Source organism: Sciurus vulgaris, assembly GCF_902686455.1.
Source record: "Sciurus vulgaris genome assembly, chromosome: X".
NCBI classification, from domain to species: domain Eukaryota; kingdom Metazoa; phylum Chordata; class Mammalia; order Rodentia; family Sciuridae; genus Sciurus; species Sciurus vulgaris.
Genome location: NC_136471.1, coordinates 85,568,791 through 85,593,081, shown reverse-complemented (window position 1 = coordinate 85,593,081; position 24,291 = coordinate 85,568,791). Strand labels below are relative to the sequence as shown.

Below are 24,291 nucleotides of genomic sequence, written 5' to 3'. Positions count from 1 at the left end.
ATGTTTATTTGCAGTTTAATTCATAATTGTTAAAACTTGGAAGCAACCAAGTTCCTTCCTTCAATACAAGTAATGCATAAGCTAACTGTGCTGTATCCATACAATGGAATTAAATGAAATGAGCTATCAAGCCATGAAAATACATGAAGGCACCTTTGTTACATATTGCTAAATGAAAAAAACTAACCTGAAAAAGCTACATACTATGCTATTTCAACAAATAACACTCATTTCAAAGAAAATTATGGAGAGAGTGAAAAGATTAGTGGTTGCCAGGAGCTCAAGAGAACGAAGAGTGGGACAAATAGATGGAACATAAGCCATTATTAAGGCAATGAAATTAATTTGTATGATTTCATATAAGGGGATACATGTCATTATATCTTTGTCAAAAAACAGAATATATAATACAAAGCATGAATGATAATGTAAAGTATAGGCTATAGTTAATAATAATGTATCAAAATTGGCTCATTAATTTTAAGTAATGTACCACATTAATGTAAGATGTTAATAATAGGAGAAACTGGAGTGGATGGTGAAGATGTATATGGAAACTCTTTGTACTTTTCACTCAATTTTTCTGTGATCTAAAATTGCTGACAATGGCATTGTGGGAGGAAGTAGCTAGATCCTCTAAATTCATACAGTTGCAGGCTATCTCCTAGAACTCGCCTTGTGGGTACAGAAGATCTGAGGGGGCTACAGTACACCAGGCCTGAATATTGTGATCTGAGGCCTCAACATTTATCTGGATGGGAAATCATTCAAGATTGTGTGATGGGCAACTAAAGGGGCAGAAATTGGCTCAAAAGAAATAACATTTACACCAGAGAAGATCAAAGATGGGATCCACACAACAAATACCAAAATAGTAGGGAGAATGCGCCTCGATGCAGGTTTCAATTTTTTTTGTGTTGTTTGCTGCTTCTCCATCAGAGCTTTGTTTTAAAGGTGGAACAAAGGCTAAAACAGCACTACAGATCAATTAAACAGTGACAGTTTTCAAGCCAACCGTTGAAGAAATTGTTTTCAAATTTAATTGCAACATTAAAAGGGTTTTAATTACCCAATAGAGAGTGTTGAATGATTGTCTGAATGTTACCAATTCAAGAGTTGAACCCAATAAATTTAAATGATAATGACTCTGTAACTAACATGTGTGGAATAATATATGTTGTGATTTGCCATTTTAAGGTAGAAAAGATATGGTGTGGCAGCTGAGAAATGCATCAGAAAGGAGATCAGGGATCTCTGTTAATATCTATGGCAATGGCAATGAAATGATCAACATTGCTGAGACATCTACTGTCTGGGTCATACTTGATAAAGCATAAATGAAGACCAGACTGACACTGAAGCTCCAGAAATGCTATTAGAAAATCTTAGATATGGTGGTACTATGAATGAGTATCTGTAAGACCATTGTTTTCAAGGCATTAGCCAATCAAATTTACAAAGAAAAATAGGAACTTTACATTCCATATACAAGTGGCTATACATTTTGCTAAACAACTAGCAAAGTGTAAATTTACTGTGAATAAATCAGAAAATGAAGATGCCTCCAAAGACACTCATTACTGACTGTAAAAGAAATGAGACAAAAAAATCCAAAGCTATAAAGGTATTTGCCTCTTGAATGATTCCTCAATGATATCTTATACTAATTCATTTTATAAGTTCTACACAATGATGAATAAGAAATAACTTACAGGCTGGGATGTAGCTCATTGGCAAAGCATTTACATCGCATTCGAAAGCCCTGGGTTTGATCTTCAGTCCCCCCCACCCTCCAAAAAATAAAAGAAATAATAGCGTACCTAACTTAAATTTAGACATGAAGCACAGTGTTCTAAATTTGCTGATAATGCTTCATCAAATTATCTACTATGAATATATCCCAATATAAACAATGAAATATAAGAGTTGATGGTGCCATTTGCCTGTCTCTCACCTGTCCATCGCCTGCCTTACACCTATGCATTACCCAATGCACGAGGTTCACCTCCCCATCGACCAAGAACAGTCAGCAAACTGATCGCCAACCACCAGTGGACACCCAGACTAACTGACTGCGCCCTATCACCGGGACCCCAGACCAACTGATTGGACCCGGCCTCCAGGATCCCACAACCACACCAAACACACCCGAACTCCAGGAACCCTACCGGATCAACCACATCCCATATCCAGGACCTCCAGCTGACCACGTCTACCCCTGAGCTGCAACTCCCCATTTGCCAACACATTTTGAAGCCGGAGCAGCCATCTTGGATAATCCTGATTAGCTCCAATCTTTGGGTGGGGCAAATCGCATGCTGCCACGCCTGATGGAGGCTTGAAGCCCATTGTCAGGTACTTCTCATGCATGAGGCTACTAAACACAGGGAGGTTTCATTAGTATAGGACTGTTATACAGTAGATTTTCTTTTTTCTCCTTTTTAAAAAATTTAAATTTTTATTACTTTTCTTGCTCTCTTTTCCTTTTGTTTACGTGTTCCTTCAGAGTCTCATTCTCCCTTTTTGGCATGCTAACATCCAATTTCTTTTGATTGCACTCTCATGCTTTCTATTTTCTAGAACTTCTGTATATTCATTTCTTATCCCATTAATAGCCACATTCTACATCCCTCTGCAACCTCTTTGTCCTCCATTAGAAACTGCAGACCTTATTGCAAACGTGTTTGTATTACCAAAGATAATATTTCAACTCATTTTTTTTTTTAATTGACAATTTTGTTAATGTCCCCATAGGGGCGATTTGGTCTAGGATTGCATAGTGTCTGATTTGGGCACTGCAAATATTGATCTCCCCTTAAAGAAAGGGTTTTGGAAACCTATAGGGCCCGTATAAGCGTAGAGGGGGAAATCTGAAATACCCCAGATCTGCACTGCTAGAGGGGAAGATACATGAACAACATGAAAAAACAAGGGAAGAAAATGATTCAAACAAACCTAGATTCTATATTAATAGAATCCAGTGACAGTATGGTAGAAGAAATGTCAAAAAAGGATTATATGTCAGATTATACATGATTAAGATGATTCGAGAAGCAAAGGATTAGATAAGAGAGCAAATGCAGGCAATGAATGATAATACCAATAAGCTGAAAGAGCACCTGCAGGAAGCAAAAGATCATTTCAACAAAGAAATAGAGATTCTCAAAAAAAAAAAAAAAAAAAAAAAAAAACGGAAATCCTTGAAATGAAGGAGAAAATAAACCAAATAAAAACTCAATGGAAAGCATTACCAAAAGACTAGACCACTTGGAAGACAGAACCTCAATGAAGACAAAATATTTAATTTGAAAATAAAGTTGCCCAAACAGAGAAGATGGTAATAAATCATGAACAGAATCCCCAAGAACTATGGGACACCATGAAAAGACCATATTTAAGAATTATTGGGATTGAGGAAGGCACAGACACACAAACCAAAGGAATGAACAATCTATTCAATGAAATAATAACAGAAAATTTCCCAAACCTGAAGAATGAAATGGAAAATCAAATACAAGTGGCTTATAGGACACAAAATGCACAGAATCACAACTGATCCACACCCAGGCACACTATAATGAAAATGCCTAACATTCAAAATAAAGATAGGATTTTGAAGGCCGCGAGAGAAAAGCATCAGATTACATATAAGGGGAGACCAATACAGATAGCAGCAGACTTCTCAACCTGGACTCTAAAAGCTAGAAGGGCCTGGACCAACATATTTCAAGCAAGAGAGAACATGGTGGCCAACCAAGAATACTATGCCCAGCAAAACTAACCTTCAGATTTGAAGATGAAAGAAAATCCTTCCATGATAAACAAAAGTTAAAAGAATTTACTAGGTGATTTTAACACACCTCACTCAGTGCTGGATAGAATATCCAAACAAAAGTTGAATAAAGAAACCATAGATCTCAATAACACAATCAACAATTTAGACTTAACCGACTTACATAGAATATACAATCCAACAAAGAACGAATACACTTTCTTCTCAGCAGCACATGGATCCTTCTCTAAAATAGACCATGTCTTATGCCACAAAGATACTTCTAGCAAATATAAGAAGATAGAGATACTACCATGTACTCTATCAGATCATAATAGATTGAAATTAGAAATAAATGACAGAATAAAAAACAAAAACGTCCCCAATACTTGGAGATTAAATAATACACTATTATATGATGAATGGATAACAGAAGATATCAGGAGGGAAATTAAAAAATTCTTAGAAGTAAACGAGAACAAAGACACACCATATCAAAACCTCTGGGACACTATGAAAACAGTACTTAGAGGAAGATTTATTACATGGAGCGCATTCAACAAAAGAAGTAAAAATCAACAAACAGAAGACTTAACACTTCAGCTCAAAGCCCTAGAAAAAGAAGAGCAGACCAACACCAAAAGTAGTAGAAGACAGGAAACAGTTAAAATCAGAGCCGAAATCAACGAAATTGAACAAAAGAAACAATCGGAAAAATTAACAAAATAAATAGTTGGTTCTTTGAAAAAATAAACAAAATTGATAAACCCTTAGCCACACTAACAAAGAGAAGGAAAGAGAAAAACCAAATTACTAAAATTCGGAATGAACAAGGAAATATCACAACAGACACAAGTGAAATACAAAACATAATTAGAAGCGATTTTGAAAATCTATACTCCAAAAAACAGAAAACCTCGAAGACATCAACAAGTTTCTAGAGACATATGAATTAACTAAACTGAACGAGGAGGACATACACAACTTAAATAAAGCAATTTCAAGCAATGAAATAGAAGAGGTCATCAAAAGCCTACCAACAAAGTAAAGTCCGGGACAAGATGGGTTCTCAGCCGAGTTCTACAAAACCTTTAACGAAGAGCTCACCAATACTTCTCAAAGTATTCCATAAAATAGAAGAGGAGGGAACCCTCCCAAACTCATTCCATGAAGCCAATATCACCCTGATACCTAAACCAGAAAGAGACACATCAAGGAAAGAAAATTTCAGAACAATATCCTTAATGAACACTGACACAAAAATTTTCAACAAAATTTTAGCAAATCGCATACAAAAATATATTAAAAAGATAGTGCACCACGATCAAGTGGGCTTTATCCCAGGGATGCAAGGTTGGTTCAACATCCGGAAATCAATAAATGTCATTCACCATATCAACAGACTTAAAGTTAAGAATCACATGATTATTTCATTAGATGCAGAAAACGCATTTGATAAAATATAGCATCCCTTCATGCTCAAAACACTAGAAAAAATTGGGGTAATGGGAACATTCCTTAACATTGTAAAGGCCAGGTACGCTAAGCCCATGGCCAACATCATTCTAAATGGTGAAAAACTGAAAGCATTCCCCCTAAAAACTGGAACAAGGAAGGGATGCCCTCTTTCACCACTTCTAGTCAACATCGTTCTTGAGACTCTAGCCAGAGCAATTAGACAAACCAAAGAAATTAAAGGGATACGAATTGGAAAAGAAGAATTCAAACTATCCCTGTTCGCTGATGACATGATTATATATTTAGAGGAACTGGAAATTCCACCAGAAAACTCTTAGAACTCATAAGTGAATTCAGTAAAGTAGCAGGTTACAAGATCAATGCCCATAAATCCAATGTATTTTTATACATAAGTGATGAATCTTCAGAAAGAGAAATTAGGAAAACTACCCCATTCACAATAGCCTCGAAAAAAAATAAAATACTTGGGAATCAATCTCACAAAAGAGGTGAAAGACCTCTACAATGAGAACTACAGAACACTAAAGGAAGAAATGAAAGAAAACCTTAGAAGATGGAAAGATCTCTCATGTTCTTGGATAGGCAGAATTAATATTGTCAAAATGGCCATACTACCAAAAGTGCTATACAATTTCAATGCAAATCCAATTAAAATCCCAATGATGTACCTTACAGAAATAGAGCAAGCAATTATGAAATTCATCTGGAAGAATAAGAAACCCAAAATAGTTCAAGCAATCCTCAGTAGAGAGAGCGAAGCAGGGTGTATCGCAATACCAGATCTTCAACTCTATTACAAAGCAATAGTAACAAAAACAGCATGGTATTGGTACCAAAATAGACAGGTAGATCAATGGTACAGAATAGAGGAAATGGAAACAAACCCAAATAAATACAATTTTCTAATACTAGACAAAGGGGCCAAAAATATGCAATGGAGAAAAGATAGCCTCTTCAACAAATGGTGCTGGGAAAACTGGAAATCCATATGCAACAGTATGAAATTAAACTCCTATCTCTCACCCTGCACAAAACTCAACTCAAAATGGATTAAGGACCTCGGAATCAGACCAGATACCCTGCATCTTATAGAAGAAAAAGTAGGTCCAAACATTCAACTTGTTGGCTTAGGATCAGACTTCCTTAACAGGACTCCCAAAGCCCAAGAAATAAAAGTAAGAATCAACATCTGGGATAGATTCAAACAAAAAGCTTTCTCTCAGCAAAGGAAACTAACAGCAATGCAAAGAGAGAGGCTACAGAGTGGGAGAATATCTTTGCCACTCATACTTCAGATAGAGCGCTAATTTCCAGAATCTATAAAGAACTCAAAAAACTCTACAGCAAGAATTCAAATAATCCAATCAAAAAATGGGCTAAGGAAATGAACAGACACTTCACAGAAGAAGATGTACAAGCAATCAACAGATACATGAAAAAATGTTCAACATCTCTAGTAATAAGAGAAATGCAAATCAAAACTACACTAAGATTTTATCTCACCCAAATTAGAATGGCGATTATCAGGAACACAAGCAACAATAGGTGTTTTCGAGGATGTGGGGAAAAAGGTACACTCATCCATTGCTGGTGGGGTAGCAAATTAGTGCAGCCACTCTGGAAAGCAGTATAGAGATTCCTCAGAAAGCTTGGAATGGAACCACCATTTGACACAGCTATCCCACTCCTTGGCCTATACCCAAATGACTCAAAAACACCATACTACAGAGATACAGCCACATCAATGTTTACAGCTGCTCAATTCACCATAGCCAGATTGTGGAACCAACCTAGATGCCCTTCAGTTGGTGAATGGATAAAGAAACTGTGGCATATATATACAATGGAATATTACTCTGCCATGAAGAATGATAAAATTATGGCATTTGCAGGCAAATGAATGAAACTGGAGAATATCATGTTAAGTTAGATAAGCCAATCTCAAAAAACTAAAAGACGAAATGATCTCACTGATAAGCGGATGAGGACATATAATGGGGGGTAGGAGGTGGTTAGGGTTAGGGTTAGGGTTAGGGTTAGGGACAAGGAGGGCGGTAAGAATGGAGGAAGGAAGGACTGTATAGAGGTAAAAGAGGGGTGGGAGGGGTGGGGGAGCAGGAAAAAATAACAGAATGAATCAAACAACATTGCCCTATGTAAATTTATGATTTTTAATAAAAAAAAAGAATTTACAAATAGAAAGCCTGCACTACAGAATGTTCTCAACAAAATATTCCATGAGCAGGAAATGAAAAACAATGTAGGTCAGCAAAGGGAGAAACTACCTTAGAGAAAAACCACTCAAAGGAGAAACCAAGCCAACTTAAAAACCAAAAATAAGCCAAATGACTGGGAATACAAATCATATGTCAATAATATCCCTGAACGTTAATTGCCTTAACTTATTCATCAAAAGACATAGACTGGCAGAATGGATTAAAAAGAAAGACCCAACAATATGCTGCCTGCAAGACACTTATCTCATAGAAAAAAACATCAGCAGACTAAAGGTGAAAGGATGGGAAAAAACCTACCAGGCACATGGACTCAGTAAAAAAGCGGGGGTTTCCATCCTTATATCAGATAAAGTGGACCTCAAGCCAAATTTAGTCAGAAGGGATAAAGAAGGACATTTCATACTGCTTAAGGGAATCATAAATCAGGAAGACATAACAATAGTAAATATTTATGCCCCAAACAATGGTACATCTCTGTACATCAAACAAATCCTTCTCAATTTCAGGAATCACATAGACCACAACACAATAATTCTGGGTGACTTTAATGCACCACTGTCACCACTACATAGATCGTCCAAACAAAATTCAACCAAAGAAACCACAGAACTCAATAACACAATCAATAACCTAGACTTAATAGACATATAGAATATTCCATCCATCAACGAGCAGATTCACTTTCTTGTCAGCAGCACATGGAACCTTCTTGAAAATAGACCATATGTTATGCCACAAAGCAGCCCTTAGGAAATGCAAAAAAATAGAGATACTGCCTTGTGTTCTATCAGATCATAATTGACTGAGAGTAGAAATCAATGACAACATAAAAAAGAGAAATTACTCCAACACCTGGAAACTAAATGATATGCGATTGAATGAAACATGGATGACAAAATACATCAGGGAGGAGATTAAAAAATTCTTAGAGGTCAATGAGAACGACGATACAACATATCAAAATCTCTGGGACACTATGAAAGAGGAAAATTCATTGCATGGAGCACATACCAGAAAAGAATGAAAAGTCAACAACTACATGACATAACATTACAGCTCAAAGCCCTAGAAAAAGAAGAACAGAATAACAGCAAAAGTAGTAGAAGACAGGAAATAATTAAAATCAGAGCTGAAATCAATGAAGTTGAAACAAAAGAAACTATTCAAAAAATTGACTAAACAAAAAGTTGGTTCTTTGAGAAAGTAAACAAATTAGACAAACACTTAGCCACACTAAGAAAGAGGAGAGAGAAGACTCAAATTACTAAAATTCATGATGCAAAAGGAAATATCACAACAGACACCACTGAGATACAGAACATAATGAGAAGCCACTTTGAAAATCTGTATTCCAACAAAATAGACACTACCGAAGACGTTGACAAATTTCTAGAGACATATGCTCCTCCGAACCTGAACCAGAAGGACATACACAATTTAAACAGATCAATATCAAGCAATGAAATAGAAGAAGCCATTAAAAATCTATCATCGAAGAAAAGCCCAGGACCAGACGGATTCTCAGCCGAGTTCTACAAGACCTTCAAAGAAGAATTCATTGCAATACTTCCTAAAGTATTCCAGGAAATAGAAAAGGAGGGTACCCTACCAAACTCATTTTATGAAGCTAATATTACCCTCATACCCAAACCAGGAAAAGACACATCAAGGAAAGAAAATTTTAGACCAATATCCTTGATGAATATAGATGCAAAGATCCTTAACAAAATATTGGCAAACCATATCCAAAAACATATTAAGAAAATTCTGCACCATGATCAAGTGGGGTTCATCTCTGGAATGCAATGATGGTTCAACATTCATAAATCAATAAATGTAATCCATCATGTCAATAGACTTAAGGATAAGAATCATATGGTTATTTCAATTGACGCAGAAAAAGCATTCGACAAAATATAACACCCTTTCATGCTCAAAACACTAGAAAAAATAGGGATAGTAGGAACATACCTGAATATTGTAAAGGCTATTTATGCTAAGCCCATGGCCAGCATCATTCTTAATGGAGAAAAACTGAAATCATTCCTTTAAAAATGGGAAAAAGACAGGGATGTCCTCTTTCACCACTTCTATTCAACATTTTCCTCGAAACTCTAGCCAGAGCAATTAGGCAGACTAAAGACATAAAAAGGATATGAATAGGAAAATAGGAACTTAAGCTGTCACTACATGTGGATGACATGATTCTATATTTAGAGGATCCAAAAACCTCCTCCAGAAAACTTCTAGACCTCATCAATGAATTCAGCAAAATAGCAGGCTATAAAATCAACACACATATATCTAAAGCATTTTTATACGCAAGCGTCAAAACAGCTGAAAGGAAATGAGGAAAACAACCCCATTTGCAATATTCTCAATAAAAATAAAATAATTGGGAATCAATCTAACCAAAGAGGTAAAAGATCTCTACAATGAAATCTACAAAACATTGAAGAAGGAAATTGAGGAAGACCTTAGAAGATGGAACGATCTCCCATGTTCTTGGATAGGCAGAATTAATATTGTCAAAATGGCCATACTACCAAAAGTGCTATACAGATTCAATGCAATTCCAATTAAAATCCCAATGACATACCTTACAGAAATAGAGCAAGCAGTCATGAAATTCATCTGGAAGAATAAGAAACCCAGAATAGCTAAAGCAATCCTTAGCAGGAAGAATGAAACAGTGGGTATCACAATAGCAGAACTTCAACTATACTACAAAGCAATAGTAACAAAAACAGCATGCTATTGGCACCAAAATAGACAGGTAGATCAATGGTACAGGATAGAGAACATGGACACAAACCCAAATAAATACAATTTTCTAATACTAGACAAAGGTGCCAAAAATATGCAATGGAGAAAAGATAGCCTCTTCAACAAATGGTGCTGGGAAAACTGGAAATCCATATGCAACAGAATGAAACTAAACCCCTATCTCTCACCCTGCACAAAAATCAACTCACAATGTTTCAAGGACCTTGAAATCAGACCAGAAACCTGCATCATAGAAGAAAAAGTAGATCCAAATCTTCACCTTGTTGGCTTAGGATCAGACTTCCTTAACAGGACTCCCATAGCACAAGAAATAAAAGCAAGAATCAATAACTGGGATAGATTCAAACTAAATAGCTTTCTCTGAGCAAAGGAAACTATCAGCAATGAAAAGAGAGAGCCTACAGAGTGGGAGAATATCTTTGCCACTCATACTTCAGATAGAGCACTAATTTCCAGAATATATAAGGAACTCAAAAAACTCTACACCAAGAATACAAATAACCCAATCAACAAATGGGCTAAGGATATGAACAGACACTTCACGGAAGAAGATCTACAAGCAATCAACAAACATATGAAAAAATGTTCACCATCTTTAGTAATAAGAGAAATGCAAATCAAAACTACCCTAAGATTTCATCTCACCCCAATTCGAATGGCGATTATCAAGAATACAAGCAACAATAGGTGTTGGAGAGGATGTGGGGAAAAAGGTACACTCATACATTGATGATGGGGCTGCAAATTAGTGCAGCCCTTCTGGAAAGCAGTATGGAGTTTCCTCAGAAAACTTGGAATGGAACCACCATTTGACCCAGCTATCCCACTCCTTGGCCTATACCCAAAGGACTTAAAATCAGCATACTACAGAGATACAGCCACATCAATGTTTACAGCTGCTCAATTCACCATAGCCAGACTGTGGAACCAACCTAGATGCCCTTCAGTTGATGAATGGATAAAGAAACTGTGGTATATATATAAACAATGGAATATTACTCAGCTATGAAGAATAATAAAATTATGGCATTTTCAGGCAAATGGTGAAATTGGAGAATATCATGTTAAGTGAGATAAGCCAATCTCAATAAACCAAAAGGCGAATGATCTCACTGATAAGCGGATGATGACACATAATGGGGGGTTGTAGGGGGGCAAGAATGGAGGAAGGAGGGACTGCATAGAGGGAAAGGAGAGGTGGGAGGGGTGGGGGGGGGAGGAAAAAAATAACAGAATGAATCAAACATCATTACTCTATGTAAATGTATGAATATGCAAATGGTATGCTGTTACTCCATGTACAAACAGAAACAACATGTATCCCATTTGTTTACAATAAAAATAAATTTTAAAATAAAGTTGGTGATATGTGTGGAACTGATTTCAATATTAAGGCATTAAAATATTCTTTATTCCTGAAGAAAAAAAAAAGAAACAGCATCTGTTAATTTTTTTTAAAAAATGGAAGGATGGACGAATTCTATGTCCTTATTTTACCTGACCTAAAGATAGCACGTGACATAGTTATTAATCCCTCCTCTTTGAAACATTTTTAAAATTGGACTTCTCAGGTACCCCATCATTCTGGTTTTCCTTAGGTTTCACTGATGACTCCTGCTCATCAGAAAGATGGTACTACAGTGGTTCAAAGAGATGGTGAATTATCTGAGGTAATACAAGTAGTTAACAGCAGAACTGAGTTTGAAATCTCTTTTTCCATGTTTATCCTATTCTAAGCTTTACGGGAGACTGACTGTCAATGAGAGCTGATAAATAAAAGTACAAAGAGAAGGTGGGATAAAAAAAGATTCTACACAAATTGGGTAATTATTTATTCTGGCTGAAAGACTATAATAAAAATATACATACATATACATAAAATAAATCTATCCCCATGTTTTTGTGCATGGCAACACTACCATAAGAACACTGGGTGTAAATTCTAACTCTGTCAATGGAATAGTATGTTAGCAAACTTAGATCACCTCTTGGTGCCAGTTTTTTCATCAGTAAAATGGGGGAAATTATGTCTGCCAATATGAGGTTATTACAAACATTAAATACATACATATCTTACTCTACTTTGTAAACCAAAAGTGGTGATTATTACAGGATAATAATTCTTTAATTATATTTCAGCTATAGCAAATAAATTCTGCAGTGGCCTAGTCTCATAAACACACATTTCCTTTCAGGGAAATCAGTGGTCCTACCTGGGCATATGCCAAGACAGTTGTAAAACAAAACAAAACAAAAAACTGAACATTTGTGGCCTCACACGCAAAGATTGATTTAATTGTTCTGAGGTGGCACACTGGAATTTATTAAAGGTGAATCTAATGTGTCGCCATCTTTGAGAGTCGCTGAATTAATTAATTAACATCATATTTAAATAAAATGTGCAGTTAAAAAACTAACACAAAAAATCCATGGAATCTGGAATCATTAAAAAATACAACTTTAGGGCAATGGTTCTCGTGCTTCCTTGAATATTTGAAACAACTAAGGAAACTTGCTGGTGAAATGCTAATCACTGTTTTGATCATCACACATTGTATACATATATCAAATTATCACAGTGTACTCCATAAATATGTAAAATTATTTTGTGTCGATTAAAAAGAAAGATACTGATGCCTGGGTCCCATACCTAGACAATTCTGATGTAAATTATCTTGATCTTGAGAATGTTTAGAAGTCCCTAAGTGATTATAGTATGCAGCCAAGACTGAGAATCACAGATTTAAAAAATCACAAATGTATCCTCTTATTTTCCAAGGCTAGTCTCCAAAGTTCATGGCTAAATATATAAGAACAATAGCTATAATAACAAAATAGAGATGTTACTGTGTACCAAGTACTGAACTATACAATTCATTTTTTTACTACAACTCAGTGCACTTATGGCTTGAGAGAAAAAAAACAATCTCTTGATCACTTGCCCCAGAATTCTGTCCTGCAAAGTTATTCTTCTTCAGCAGTGCTGGGAATTGAACCCAGGGCCTCATGCATGCTAGACAAGTGCTCTACCATTGAGCTACATTCCCAGCCCTGAAAAGTCATCCTAAGACTGTTTTCCAATCCCAAGAAATACACTTCTTGTTTTATTGTACAGGCTGGGAAGGCATTTATTTCCAGAACAAAGCCAAATTTGCTAGAGGAATATATATTGTTACACCAAATTTTAAGAGGCCATTATTTTGGACTGAGTTCCTACAACAGGTTACAGTAAATGTGGACAAACCAAAATGGAGCCATTTATGCTAAATATTACACTGCAGACAGATCCCCAAACTAGTATTTCTTTTTTTTTTGAAGAGCACAATTAACATATTTGACATAACACTGCACCCAGACAATACAGAATAAACCCACTTTTTGAGAACATAAATCAGATCTCAAAACTTTGAAAGATTTAATATCTCCTTTGAACTCAGAGGTGATTTCTTTTCCCAGAAAAAAAGAGATTACAGTTGAACTGAAGTCAATATATTAAGTCCCTTATACTTCAAACCTCCCAAGAAAGGAAAATGGAGTAATCTGATGTTAACCAATCAGTTGTTTTCTGTTTTGTTTTGTTTGTTTGCTTTGTTTTTGTACCAGGGATTGAACCCAGGGACACTTAACTACTGAACCACATCTCCAGTCCTTTTTATTGTTTGAGACAGGGTCTCACTAAGTTGCTTAGGGCCTCACTAAGTTGCTGAGGCTGGCTTTAAACTTTCAATCCTCCTGCCTCAGCCTCCCAAGCTGCTGGAATTACAGGCAAGCACCACCATGCCTGGCCCAACAATCAGTTTTGTTTTCTCTTGTAGCTTCCTTGTTCCTACCATACAAAACCCACTATTCTACTATTGCCCAGGGGGGTTCTCACTTGTTTTTTAACTGGGGATCAGACTCAGGGGCTCTCTCCCAAGGAGCTATGTCCTCAGCCATTTTAGAGACAGGGTCTGGCTAATTTGTTGAGGCTGGTCTCAAACTTGTGATCTTCCTGCTTCAGCCTCCTGAGTAGCTGGGATTACAGATATGTACCACCAGGCCTGGTTCTCCTTCTATTTTATAGAATGGAAGCTCCCTTATTCATAAATTGTTAAGAAAAAAAGTCAGCTAGATCTGTAACTGCAATTTAGTCCTTAGACAATATTGAAGGGGGGCTAAAGGGTAGCTGAATTAAAAGAGATAAAGGGGAATACAGCCAAAACTAACCAATTACAATTGCAGGGAGGAGGGAACAGAGAAAGAGTAGAGTTAAGCAAAAAAAAAAAAAAAAAAAAAAAAAAAAAAAAAGAATCCACACTAACCTTCAGACACAGAATGGCAGGGGATTGGCAAAATACATATGCAGAAAGCTGCAAAGTACTGCTACAAGAGAAACATGGATTCAAAGCATTTCTTTTCCTGATGGGGCAGCTTAAGAGAGGTTGTCATGGTTTATAACTGGAATGTTCCCCAAAGTCTCATGTGTTGAAGACTTGGTCCCCAATGCAGACATGTTGAGTTGGGGCTTTCAGAAATTTATTGGATCATGAGGGTTCTTACCTCATTGGATTAATCCACTTGATGGATTAATAAATGGACTATTTCAGGAGGTAGGGGAAACTGTAGAAAGGTGGAGCATTATTGGAAGAAGTAGGTCACTGAAGGCATTCTCTTGGGAGAATACATTTTGTCCCCCACCCCAGAGCCACTGCCCTCCTTTATTCCTGGCTACCATGAGCTAAGCTCTCCTCTTCTAAGATGTCCTGTCTCACCTCAGACCAAAAGCAATGAAGCCAGCCAACCATGGAATGAGATCTCTAAAACTGTGACCCCAAATAAATCTTCCCTCCTTTAAGTTGTTTTCCTCTGGTACTTATTATAGCAATGAAGAGATGACTAACACAGAGGCATTGTGCTAAACTGAATGCAGGAGTTATATATAAAAGCGATGGGAATAGTTTGGCCAAAGTCATGTGATGACTTCAGACAATTCAAAGCTAGAAGAAAAAGTAGGCTTATTCTTGCTAAAAGGACAACACTGTGATTAGGTTAACAGAAGAAATCAGTGTCAGTTACACAGGTACTTACCCTTTTAAACTTAGGTAAAGAAATTACACTTCAGGGAAAAACTGGGCCAAGGGGCAGAGAGTAGGACTTAAAATAGTAAAGTATCTATATCTCTCTCATGCCTGTCCCAGAGATCTTGTACAGCCCTGAATGGCAGGAGATTCTTAACAAGGGGGAAAATTTGGCCACTAAAGAGTTCCAGTTAAGACCCTGGGCACTACCTACTGGTTATGGTTTGGATGTGAAGTGTCCCAAAAAAAGTTCCTGTGTTAATGCAAGAATATTCAGTTGAAAATTATTAGATTTTGAGAGCTATAGCCTAATCAGTCTATCCTGCTTTGAGTGGATTGGCTGGGTGGTGACTGTTGGCAGGTGAGCTGGAGGTGGTGGCTTGCTAGGGGTGTGCTCTGGAGTGGTTCTTCTTCCCTGAGGCCCCTTCCCCTCCCTCTCTCTGCTTTCTCATCCCACCATGAGATGAGCAGGTTTCCTCCACCTCCCCTTGGGCCAAAAACAATGAAACTGGCTAAGACAAATTAAACTTCTGAAACTGTGAGCCAAAATGAACTTCCTTTTCTTAGTTGTTTTCGTAAGGTATTTTGATCCCAGCAACAAAAATGTGACTAACACACTACCAGAAGTGTACACTATCCAAGTATACAGGGTAGTATGCATCACTTGTAAAGTACTTGTTGAGAAAGACTCAGTGGAGGGTAAAACTGTTGTTTTACAGGCTCGTCTTCCCATAGGGCTCCACATAGCAGGAAACCTGTACCTATTAGCAGATCAGAATGTCTACGAGACCTGTAATTACTGATTCTTCCCTCTTTTTACTCGTGGGCATGAGAGATCCCTCTGGTTCAGAGATAGTGTGGTAAGAAGGTTCCTCTACCTGATGTGCTTTTAGCTAATGGAAACCCATGTTCCATTGTATATGCATATGTGTGTATAGAGAAGGAAAGACAGATGTGGAGGGAGAAAGAGAAGGAAGAGAGAAGAGTGGAGGAGAGGGAAAGGAGGAAGAAGGGAGGGAGAAGGGAAGAAAAGTAAAGAGAGAGAGAGAAAAGGTAGAAAACAGAGAATGAAGATTGTATTATTTTTTGAAGTAGTATAGCACCACTACATACTATACAGACTGTAATTCCCAGGCAGACCACCCAATTTCTTTGTTAGTTTTGCCCTCCTGGGATGGATACAGAGCTTTCTGACATTTGTAAGCTCTTTACTGTTGGAAAAGCTATGGACCATAAACCATATTTTTCCATTTCCCTTCCAGGAAGGGAGGAAGAGAGGAAATAAGGTGTACTTCAGAGGTCTCTGAATCCATTTATTTTCCTTAGTTGACACAATTATTTGCAATAACTCAGATACACTGCAAAAATAAATAAAAGGTAAGACATCTGCCTCTGGAGTACCAGTAATATAATGATATCATCAGCCATACACATGTTCAAAGCAAGCCCTGCCCTGAATGGCATTGCCTCTAGCAGCAGAGAAAATTTTCTAGGAAAACAACCTCTGTACCCTGCATATATTAAAAATGTTTTCTCCTGATTTCATGGCAAACATCTATAATTAAAGTCTCATCTTTAAAGTAATAAGTAAGAAAATATGTAATCCAGAGAGGGAGAAGAAAGGGAAAGGTGGAAGACAAATTAAGTCTTGAGAGACAATATGCACAAGTGTTACAAAAACAACCCAGGCTAGCCTTGAACTTATGGCTCCCAATATATTATTTTCAGTCCCCCCCCCCCGCCATAAAGCAAACTTGAAACTTGGAAAGGAATTCCCATAATCTCCGTATCTATCAATAAGTGCCAAGAGTTAGAATGAACCTTCCAGATGGATACCAGCACTTTTTCAAAGCATGTTCCATGAACCCTAGTTCCATAGAATGTTAATAGGTATATACACAAACATGTACATATGACACAAAGAGATTTGTGGTCAGGGTAAGGAAACAGTGAAAACACAAGCAAGTTTATGTACTGTAGGGCTTCTCAGATCCTTTAATAGGTGAATATGCACAATCTCCACATTTTGTGGGGAATCAACATATTTTATTTTAGAAGCCGCCTTATTTTTAAACAAATTATATTGTGGGACAAGTGGTCACCAGAAATAGTTTGGGAATGCTGGTATAATATAATCTTCTCATTTTTTGAAGTAGTATAACACAGTAGTTCAGAGCACATACTTTTGAGTTACAGATTGAGTGACATTTATTATAGCTCTTGGCAAGTTGTTTAAGCTTTCTGGGTGATTTACTTAATCTTTAAAATGAGGGTAGAGCTAGGGATTAGCTCAATGGTACAGCACTTGCCTATAGTGCATAAGTCTGGATTTGATCACCAGCACACACACAAAAAAAATCCTTAAAATGAGGACAATAACAGTATTGCTATAAGGATAAAATGGGGATATACTATGTAATATTTATTTAAAGAAATGAGAATATTATCTGGAACTTGGTAGCTCTGTAAATGTTAGCTATTATTATTCTACCCACAAGTAAATTAAAGTCAAAAGAGGTTTAAGAAAAAAAAATCTAAGGTCATACAACACATCAGTATCAAACCTGGGACAGAATGCAGGTATTCTGACTGTCCAATATTGGTTTCTCAAATAATGAAAATGTCTTTAGAATGTATTAAAAAATCTTCCTAAGGCACTTAAGTATTATACCACAAAACTACACGTGCTATCTAAAAAGACATGCCCTTTAAACAAATCCCATTGGTTTCTAGGAGTAATTAGTTGGGGGTTTCTCAAGTGTTAAGTAAGGTCAAAGGAGAAAGTTTTGGTGATGAGGAAAGGTGTTCTGATGCCTATAAAATAGTGGATCAACTAAAACCAATTGGATCTGGACTTTTGAGAACTAGAAGTGAAGCAAAATTCTCACCTCTAGGGATCTCATTTCCTTGATAATGAAAAACACTTTATCCAGCTTCACCTTTATTTCTTTTGATCCTGCCTCTTTCCTAAATGAATTTGAGGTGCTTTGTAATAAAAGACAGATTGAAAATCAGGTTATACAAAAATCAAAACCATGAAAAGGAGGAGTAAGCAACTGTGTTAATTACAAGGGCTAATATAATTGTGATTGAATATTTTAATGGTTTTTAGCTTCCTAGAAGTTATGCCAAAAATTTTCTGCCTTTAGGAATGCTTCAACTAAACTGTAATCTCCTTGAGAACAGGTAGAGTACACAGTTTTTCAAGTACTACAAAGTGTTATTACTTTTAAAATTATTACCCAGAATACCATTCTATACCCATCTGACACTCCAATTATCTTGGCTATTGTTTCTATGATAAGTCCACATGGTTTATCGTAATCTGAACTAGCCATGCATACTAACTAACTAAAAGACAATGCCATCTCCACTACTTGCTAAATATTTGGCCTTGGACAAGAAACTTCAGCTTTCAGGGCCTCAGCTTTCACACTGTGAAGTGAGAGGCTTAGACAATTAGTATATGATATTTAATTCTTTATGTATTTTCAGTTCTACTGAAGTATAATTTACATACCATAAAATTCACTCATTTAAGTGTATAGTTAATTATGATTAAATCTATGGTTGTACAAGCATTTCTACAATGAAATTTTAGACCATTTCCACTGTACCAAAAAGAATCCTCATTCCCATCCTTCATTTAGATAATCTTCTAAAAGGTCCTTTCTAACTTTACATTTCCAAAGTTACAAAGTTTTACTAGTTCTTTGTTTCTTATAGAACCAAGTTCAAATTCCTCACTTAACATTCAAGGTCTTTTACAATCTACAAAACCTATTCCTCCAACTCAATTCCTTCCTCAAATACCTCTTATCCCCTTGCTTTATAAAAAGTTAGCTGCTTCTGAATTTATGACCTTGCAATTCCCCTGGCAGGGAGTCCTCCCAAATCTCTTATTCAGACTCAGCTTAAATGCCATACCTTCCATAAAGTTTTCTTCATTTCACACTCCTCACACTCATCTGGAGCTGGACTTTATTTGCTTTTAAATTCCAAATGTATTTCATTTGTCCCTCTCATGAAAATTCTCACTTTCATTCTTGGATATAATGCTTGGCATCTCATCACCTCATTTCATTAAGAGAGTTGAGAGGCCGGAAGCTACATCTAAGCTAGGCATGTATTCTTAAGAACTCCCCATGTGGATTCTGAACAACAACTAATGATAGTGATTAATGGCTAAATTAAGCATCTACCATGTGCCATACACTGTTCTAAGCACTTTCACAAACATTAACTCATTTAAATTTTATAACAACCTGGTAAAATAGTACTACCACCACCAAAAATTTATAGATGAAGGAACTGAGGCAGAGAGAGATTACAAACTTGCCAAGTCACAAAGCTAGTTAAGTAGCAGATTGAGATATGAATTCAGATGGTCTGGCTCCAAAGCATGTACACAATCACAGTAAATTTCCTTAGAATCTTGATAAATATCAACTGAAAATTCTAACTAGTAAGTTTCCATTCCAGAAAGAAAAGGTAACTAAGAATTCTAGGTGCTGACGCAGAGGTAATGGGAGTAGGGAAAACTACCAAGCACAAACTGTGATTCAGGCAGGAGAAACACTGAACTTTAGGGTAGGCCTGAGTTGTTTCCATAATGGTCATGGAACCCTAAGTTATAACTTTAAAAGACAGTTCCTTTTTCATCCATTCGTGGTAGGAGTATAAATTGGTAGTATCTAGCTGAACATATGAATATTCTATGACCTAGAAATCTGGCTCATACACATAGCCCAAGAAAAATACACAATTATATCCATCAAAAAATGTTCTATTGGTAATAGCAAGATCTAAAAATTTCTCATCAATGAATGGGTAAGTCACATACGGCATATTAAAAAAACAGAATTCTATACAGTGATGAGAAGGTCTATAACTACAAGGAATAACATGGACAAATTTTTCAAACAATGTTCAGTAAAATCAGACACAAAAAGAATATGTATCCTATGAATCTATTTAAATTAAGTACAAAAAAGGGAAAAACTAACATATTCTATCAGAAAGCAGGATAGTGGTTCACATTTGTGTGGGATAACAACTAGAAACTGGAATGTGTTTCTTGATCTTGGAGCTAGTTACCTGGGTATGAGCAGTCTGTAAACATTTACAGAACTATAAACTTCTTTCTATGGACTTATCAACGAATATATAAATATATGTATATATAAATATGTATGTTGCACTTTAACACATTTTAAAATCTGCTTGAGAGGAAAAAACATCTAAAACAAGAGCCAAAAATAGGTCATTTTTACAACTGATACACAGAACTAATAACTGACAAACCCATATAATTATCTCTGTGTCCTCAGAAAGACAAGACAGACATTTCTCCCTTTTGTGAAACAAAGAATTAACAAGAAGGACACTTTAAACCCTAACCAGTAGTGCAACCCTAATCCTTTCCAGAACCTTAGGAAAAAAACTAGATGATGGCAATATACTTCAACCTGTGGACTCTCACAGTTCTGTAACACCAAAACAATGTCAATTTTTAAAAATAATTAAGTCTTCATTTGGTGCTTTTATTCATATTTCAAGACACACAACACAATTCATGCAGTACAAATGGGGTCTGGCCATGATATCACTTCAAATTTTCTGGATCATGAATTCCATCCCCACACTAGTCTGAAACTAAGCATTCCTACCTATATTAGGTCTCGGTTTCCATATCTGTCATATGGAAATAATAATAGTATCTCTGTCATAGATTTCAATAAGGACTGAAGACCTATTTCATGAAAAACATTTACCACAGTGCCTCTCCCATGGTTAAATGCTCAATCTGTGTCATTATTTTCCCACAGGCCAGTTAATGGTTTCTTCTTTCTTCCAAATAACACAAAGCCAGCCTAGTTTATAGCTTTAATTCTCAGCAGGCAGATTTTAATATTTTAATATTTTAACACTTAAGGAAAAGAGCGGTTCTGCCTTCCCTTATTCCTCGGATGGATAGGGAAAAAAGCGTGTTCAGGTGAGCTGATTTTGAACTGGGCAAGTAGAGTGACCCAAGCTAAGGTCCTCTGGGAGGCATAGTCAGGACAGCAGAAGGTCTGTACCATGACAGGAAACATGGTGTAAATGACATGACCTGGAAAGAAAGGGACCCAGAAAAAGGTTAAGTCTGGCTTCTACAAGAGTATGTGGTTGTTTTCCACAGAGAAGGGCCCTGAAGAAGAGGGAGTCAGGAAGGGGGAGGTTTGAAGGCTATATTTCTTATTTGCCCATCAAGGTCTGAAGCCAACAAATGAGCAGAACACTATTAGTTACAAAAGAGTTTTCACAAACATCCATTTAGTTAATTCTCCCACTCACCCTGTGAAGTGAGCAGGACAAGTTGCATTATCTTTGGTAAATAAAGAAAGCCAAGGATTTCCTTGAAAGAGACATTAATAATGTACACAAAGTTACCAATTTGTGTTTGGAGGGACCAGCACTCTAAATTAGGTCACCTGGCTTCAAAATCCATAGAGTTCCCATTAAGACACGCTGAAATTGTATGTGAACTTCAGTTAGCTTAGGCCACATCTGTTATAATCAACAGAAAACACACACACACACACACACACACACACAACTTGTGAACTCTTCACTGTTCCTCATATAGGAGAAGAAAGGTGTCAGGAGGGAGGTGGACTTGAAATATAAAGAGACTGGCATTGGGAAGGGAGAAAGTAGGTTCTGAAAAGATGACAGAAAAAGCAGCAGAAGCAGCTCTAATTGTGGGCAGGCTATAAACAGGTGCCAACTGGCCTAGTAATGCCACCTCTTGAGTTTCTCCTTTCAGTTGGGTAGAGCCAGGTACACTCTGCTTCCTTTCCCATTGACCAGATAGGGCTAAAGAGATGCTATGTCCCCCGCCCCAAACCCACACACACACAGGCCAGAGCTGGGGTGGGGATAGAAATCCGGTTAGCCTTCGAAGGTTAGGGGCAGGGAGAGCCAAGAGGAAAGTGGGGAAACGCTGGATAAAGGAAGTAACTCTTCAGGGGGCGATGCTAATTGGGTACTCCTCAAAGGCGATTACAAGCGCCACAAATACAAGAAGCTGGAGGAAAGATGGGGGAGAGGTACCGGCTGGGGTTCAGAGAGGAGCTGGGGTCCGGGAGGTGCGGGATTGATGGCGTGTGGGGGACGTTGACGCAGACCACCAACTCCAGCTCCGCCGTCACCCCATGGTGGATCCTGAGGAGAAGGCTCAGTTTGGTTGAAAGGGGGTGTGGACTGCAGGAGAGAACATGGATCCTCGAGCGGGATGGGGGCGTCAAAGAGCACCCTGAGAATGCTGAGGGGGTGTGCCCGAGCTTCCAGCTGAACACTGAGCCGGTGGTTCCCAACCTTGATTAACTCTTCTTACCTTGGGTACCGTGATATGGTCCATGACAATAGTTCTCGCCAGCTGAACCCCTCAATGCCGCTGCTACCGCCGCCGCCGCCTCTGCCGCCGCCGCCACTACCACCGCAGCCGCTGCTCTGGACACCTACTAGCCCAACAGCTTTTACCCACCTACCCTCCCTCACAGTTTTGGCTCAAACTCTCACGGATTCTCCTATCGCGATGTTTCGCTCATCGCCACTACCGCCATCTTGCTTTCTGGCAAATGCCCTTTTCTTCCCGGAGTTGATTGTATTTGTTCAGGCTTAAGGTTTGCCCCGATCCAGACTCAATTATTAAAACCCCTCTCACACTCCTTGATGCTATGAGGACTCTGAACATCGATGTCCCTCCACTACTGTAATGTTATAGTGATGGAACCTTACAGAGATAGTGCAGCCTGTTACAGAGAGTACTGTATTTCCGAAGAGCTTTCTAGCACTGTAGGATATATTTTGAAATATCGAGAGGCATATGCTTCTATACATCCCCTCCTTCATATCTACTGCCATCAACCTAGTTAAGACATAGACTACTGCAGTAGCCTCATAAATTATGCCAGCACAGACATGGGAAGAGGACCAAGGACCCACTGGACCAGGTCTCTTATGAGGTACAGACAAGTTTAGGTCCTCAGTGTTATGCTCTGAATCCAATTTGTGATGGAATAAAGAACAGTCTTGGAGCTGAAAAACCTGGGTTCTACTCCTTTCAGGGCTGCAATAACTTGCTGTATGACCTTGGGCAACTCAGGTCACCTCACTGGGCCTTAATTTGTTCAACATTACAGTGAGAAAATTGGCCACTGTATCCAGTGTCATTTCTAGTTCTACTATTGCAGTATTATTGTTTGCAATATCACATTCCTTACACAGTGATTTCTTTCTTCTTTGAGTACCTATAACTCTTGCTAACTAAACTTCTCGTTTATCACATTCTGCCTTCATCCCTAGCCTAAAAAACTTTACCTCAATTCATGACACTATTTTCCCTTGAACTGGCATTCCATTACTTTTAGTCATTTTAATGCCAAACATCTCAAAAGAATCAACTATTTATCATCATCACCTATTTTTTTTTTTTTTATAACAAAACCTGCTGCTTTCTAACCATCCTCTCCAGTTGACTCATTTATACGGTCTTCAACACCTTTTGCTAAATCCAACACCACTTCTCTGTGCTTCCTCCGCATTTGTTTTGTAGCATTTTGAACTGTTGATTCATATAGCCTTTTGACATTTTTCTTCCCTTGGCCTTTATTATAAAACAGAATCACTGCTTGCATCTCTAACTCTTCTTTCTCTGCCTCCCTCCCAGCTCCTCTTAGTCCCTTTTAAACTATTTGTCTAGCTTCTAGCCTTGTTTCCCTTCTCCCTATTTTCTTTGTAATTTTGATGTCTTTCACAAGCTCACCTCTTATAACTGGAAGAGGACTCTCAACTTTACATTTCAAGTCCTGTACCTTTCTTCTGAGTTCAAATTTAGAACTTCCAACTATCAGCTGAGAGTTCCACTTGTGTGTTACTACTATCACATTAAAGGCATTGTGGCCCAAAACAAACT

At 37.5% G+C, this 24,291-nt stretch overlaps 1 protein-coding gene across 5 annotated transcripts in view; it reads right to left on the bottom strand.

Moving 5' to 3' along the window:
* Nucleotides 1-22,845, bottom strand: part of MTMR8 (myotubularin related protein 8) — an 89,265-nt gene extending 66,420 nt beyond the window's left edge. For 4 of the 5 annotated variants that reach the window (XM_079124106.1, XM_079124107.1, XM_079124110.1 and 1 more), the window contains exon 1: nt 22,711-22,845. In XM_079124106.1, coding sequence (XP_078980232.1) covers nt 22,711-22,734 — 24 coding nt within the window. In that variant the 5' untranslated portion in view covers nt 22,735-22,845. The remainder of the gene's footprint in view (nt 1-22,710) is intronic. The other variant, XM_079124109.1, reaches the window with a different exon arrangement.
* Between the last annotated feature and the right edge of the window lie 1,446 nt (nt 22,846-24,291).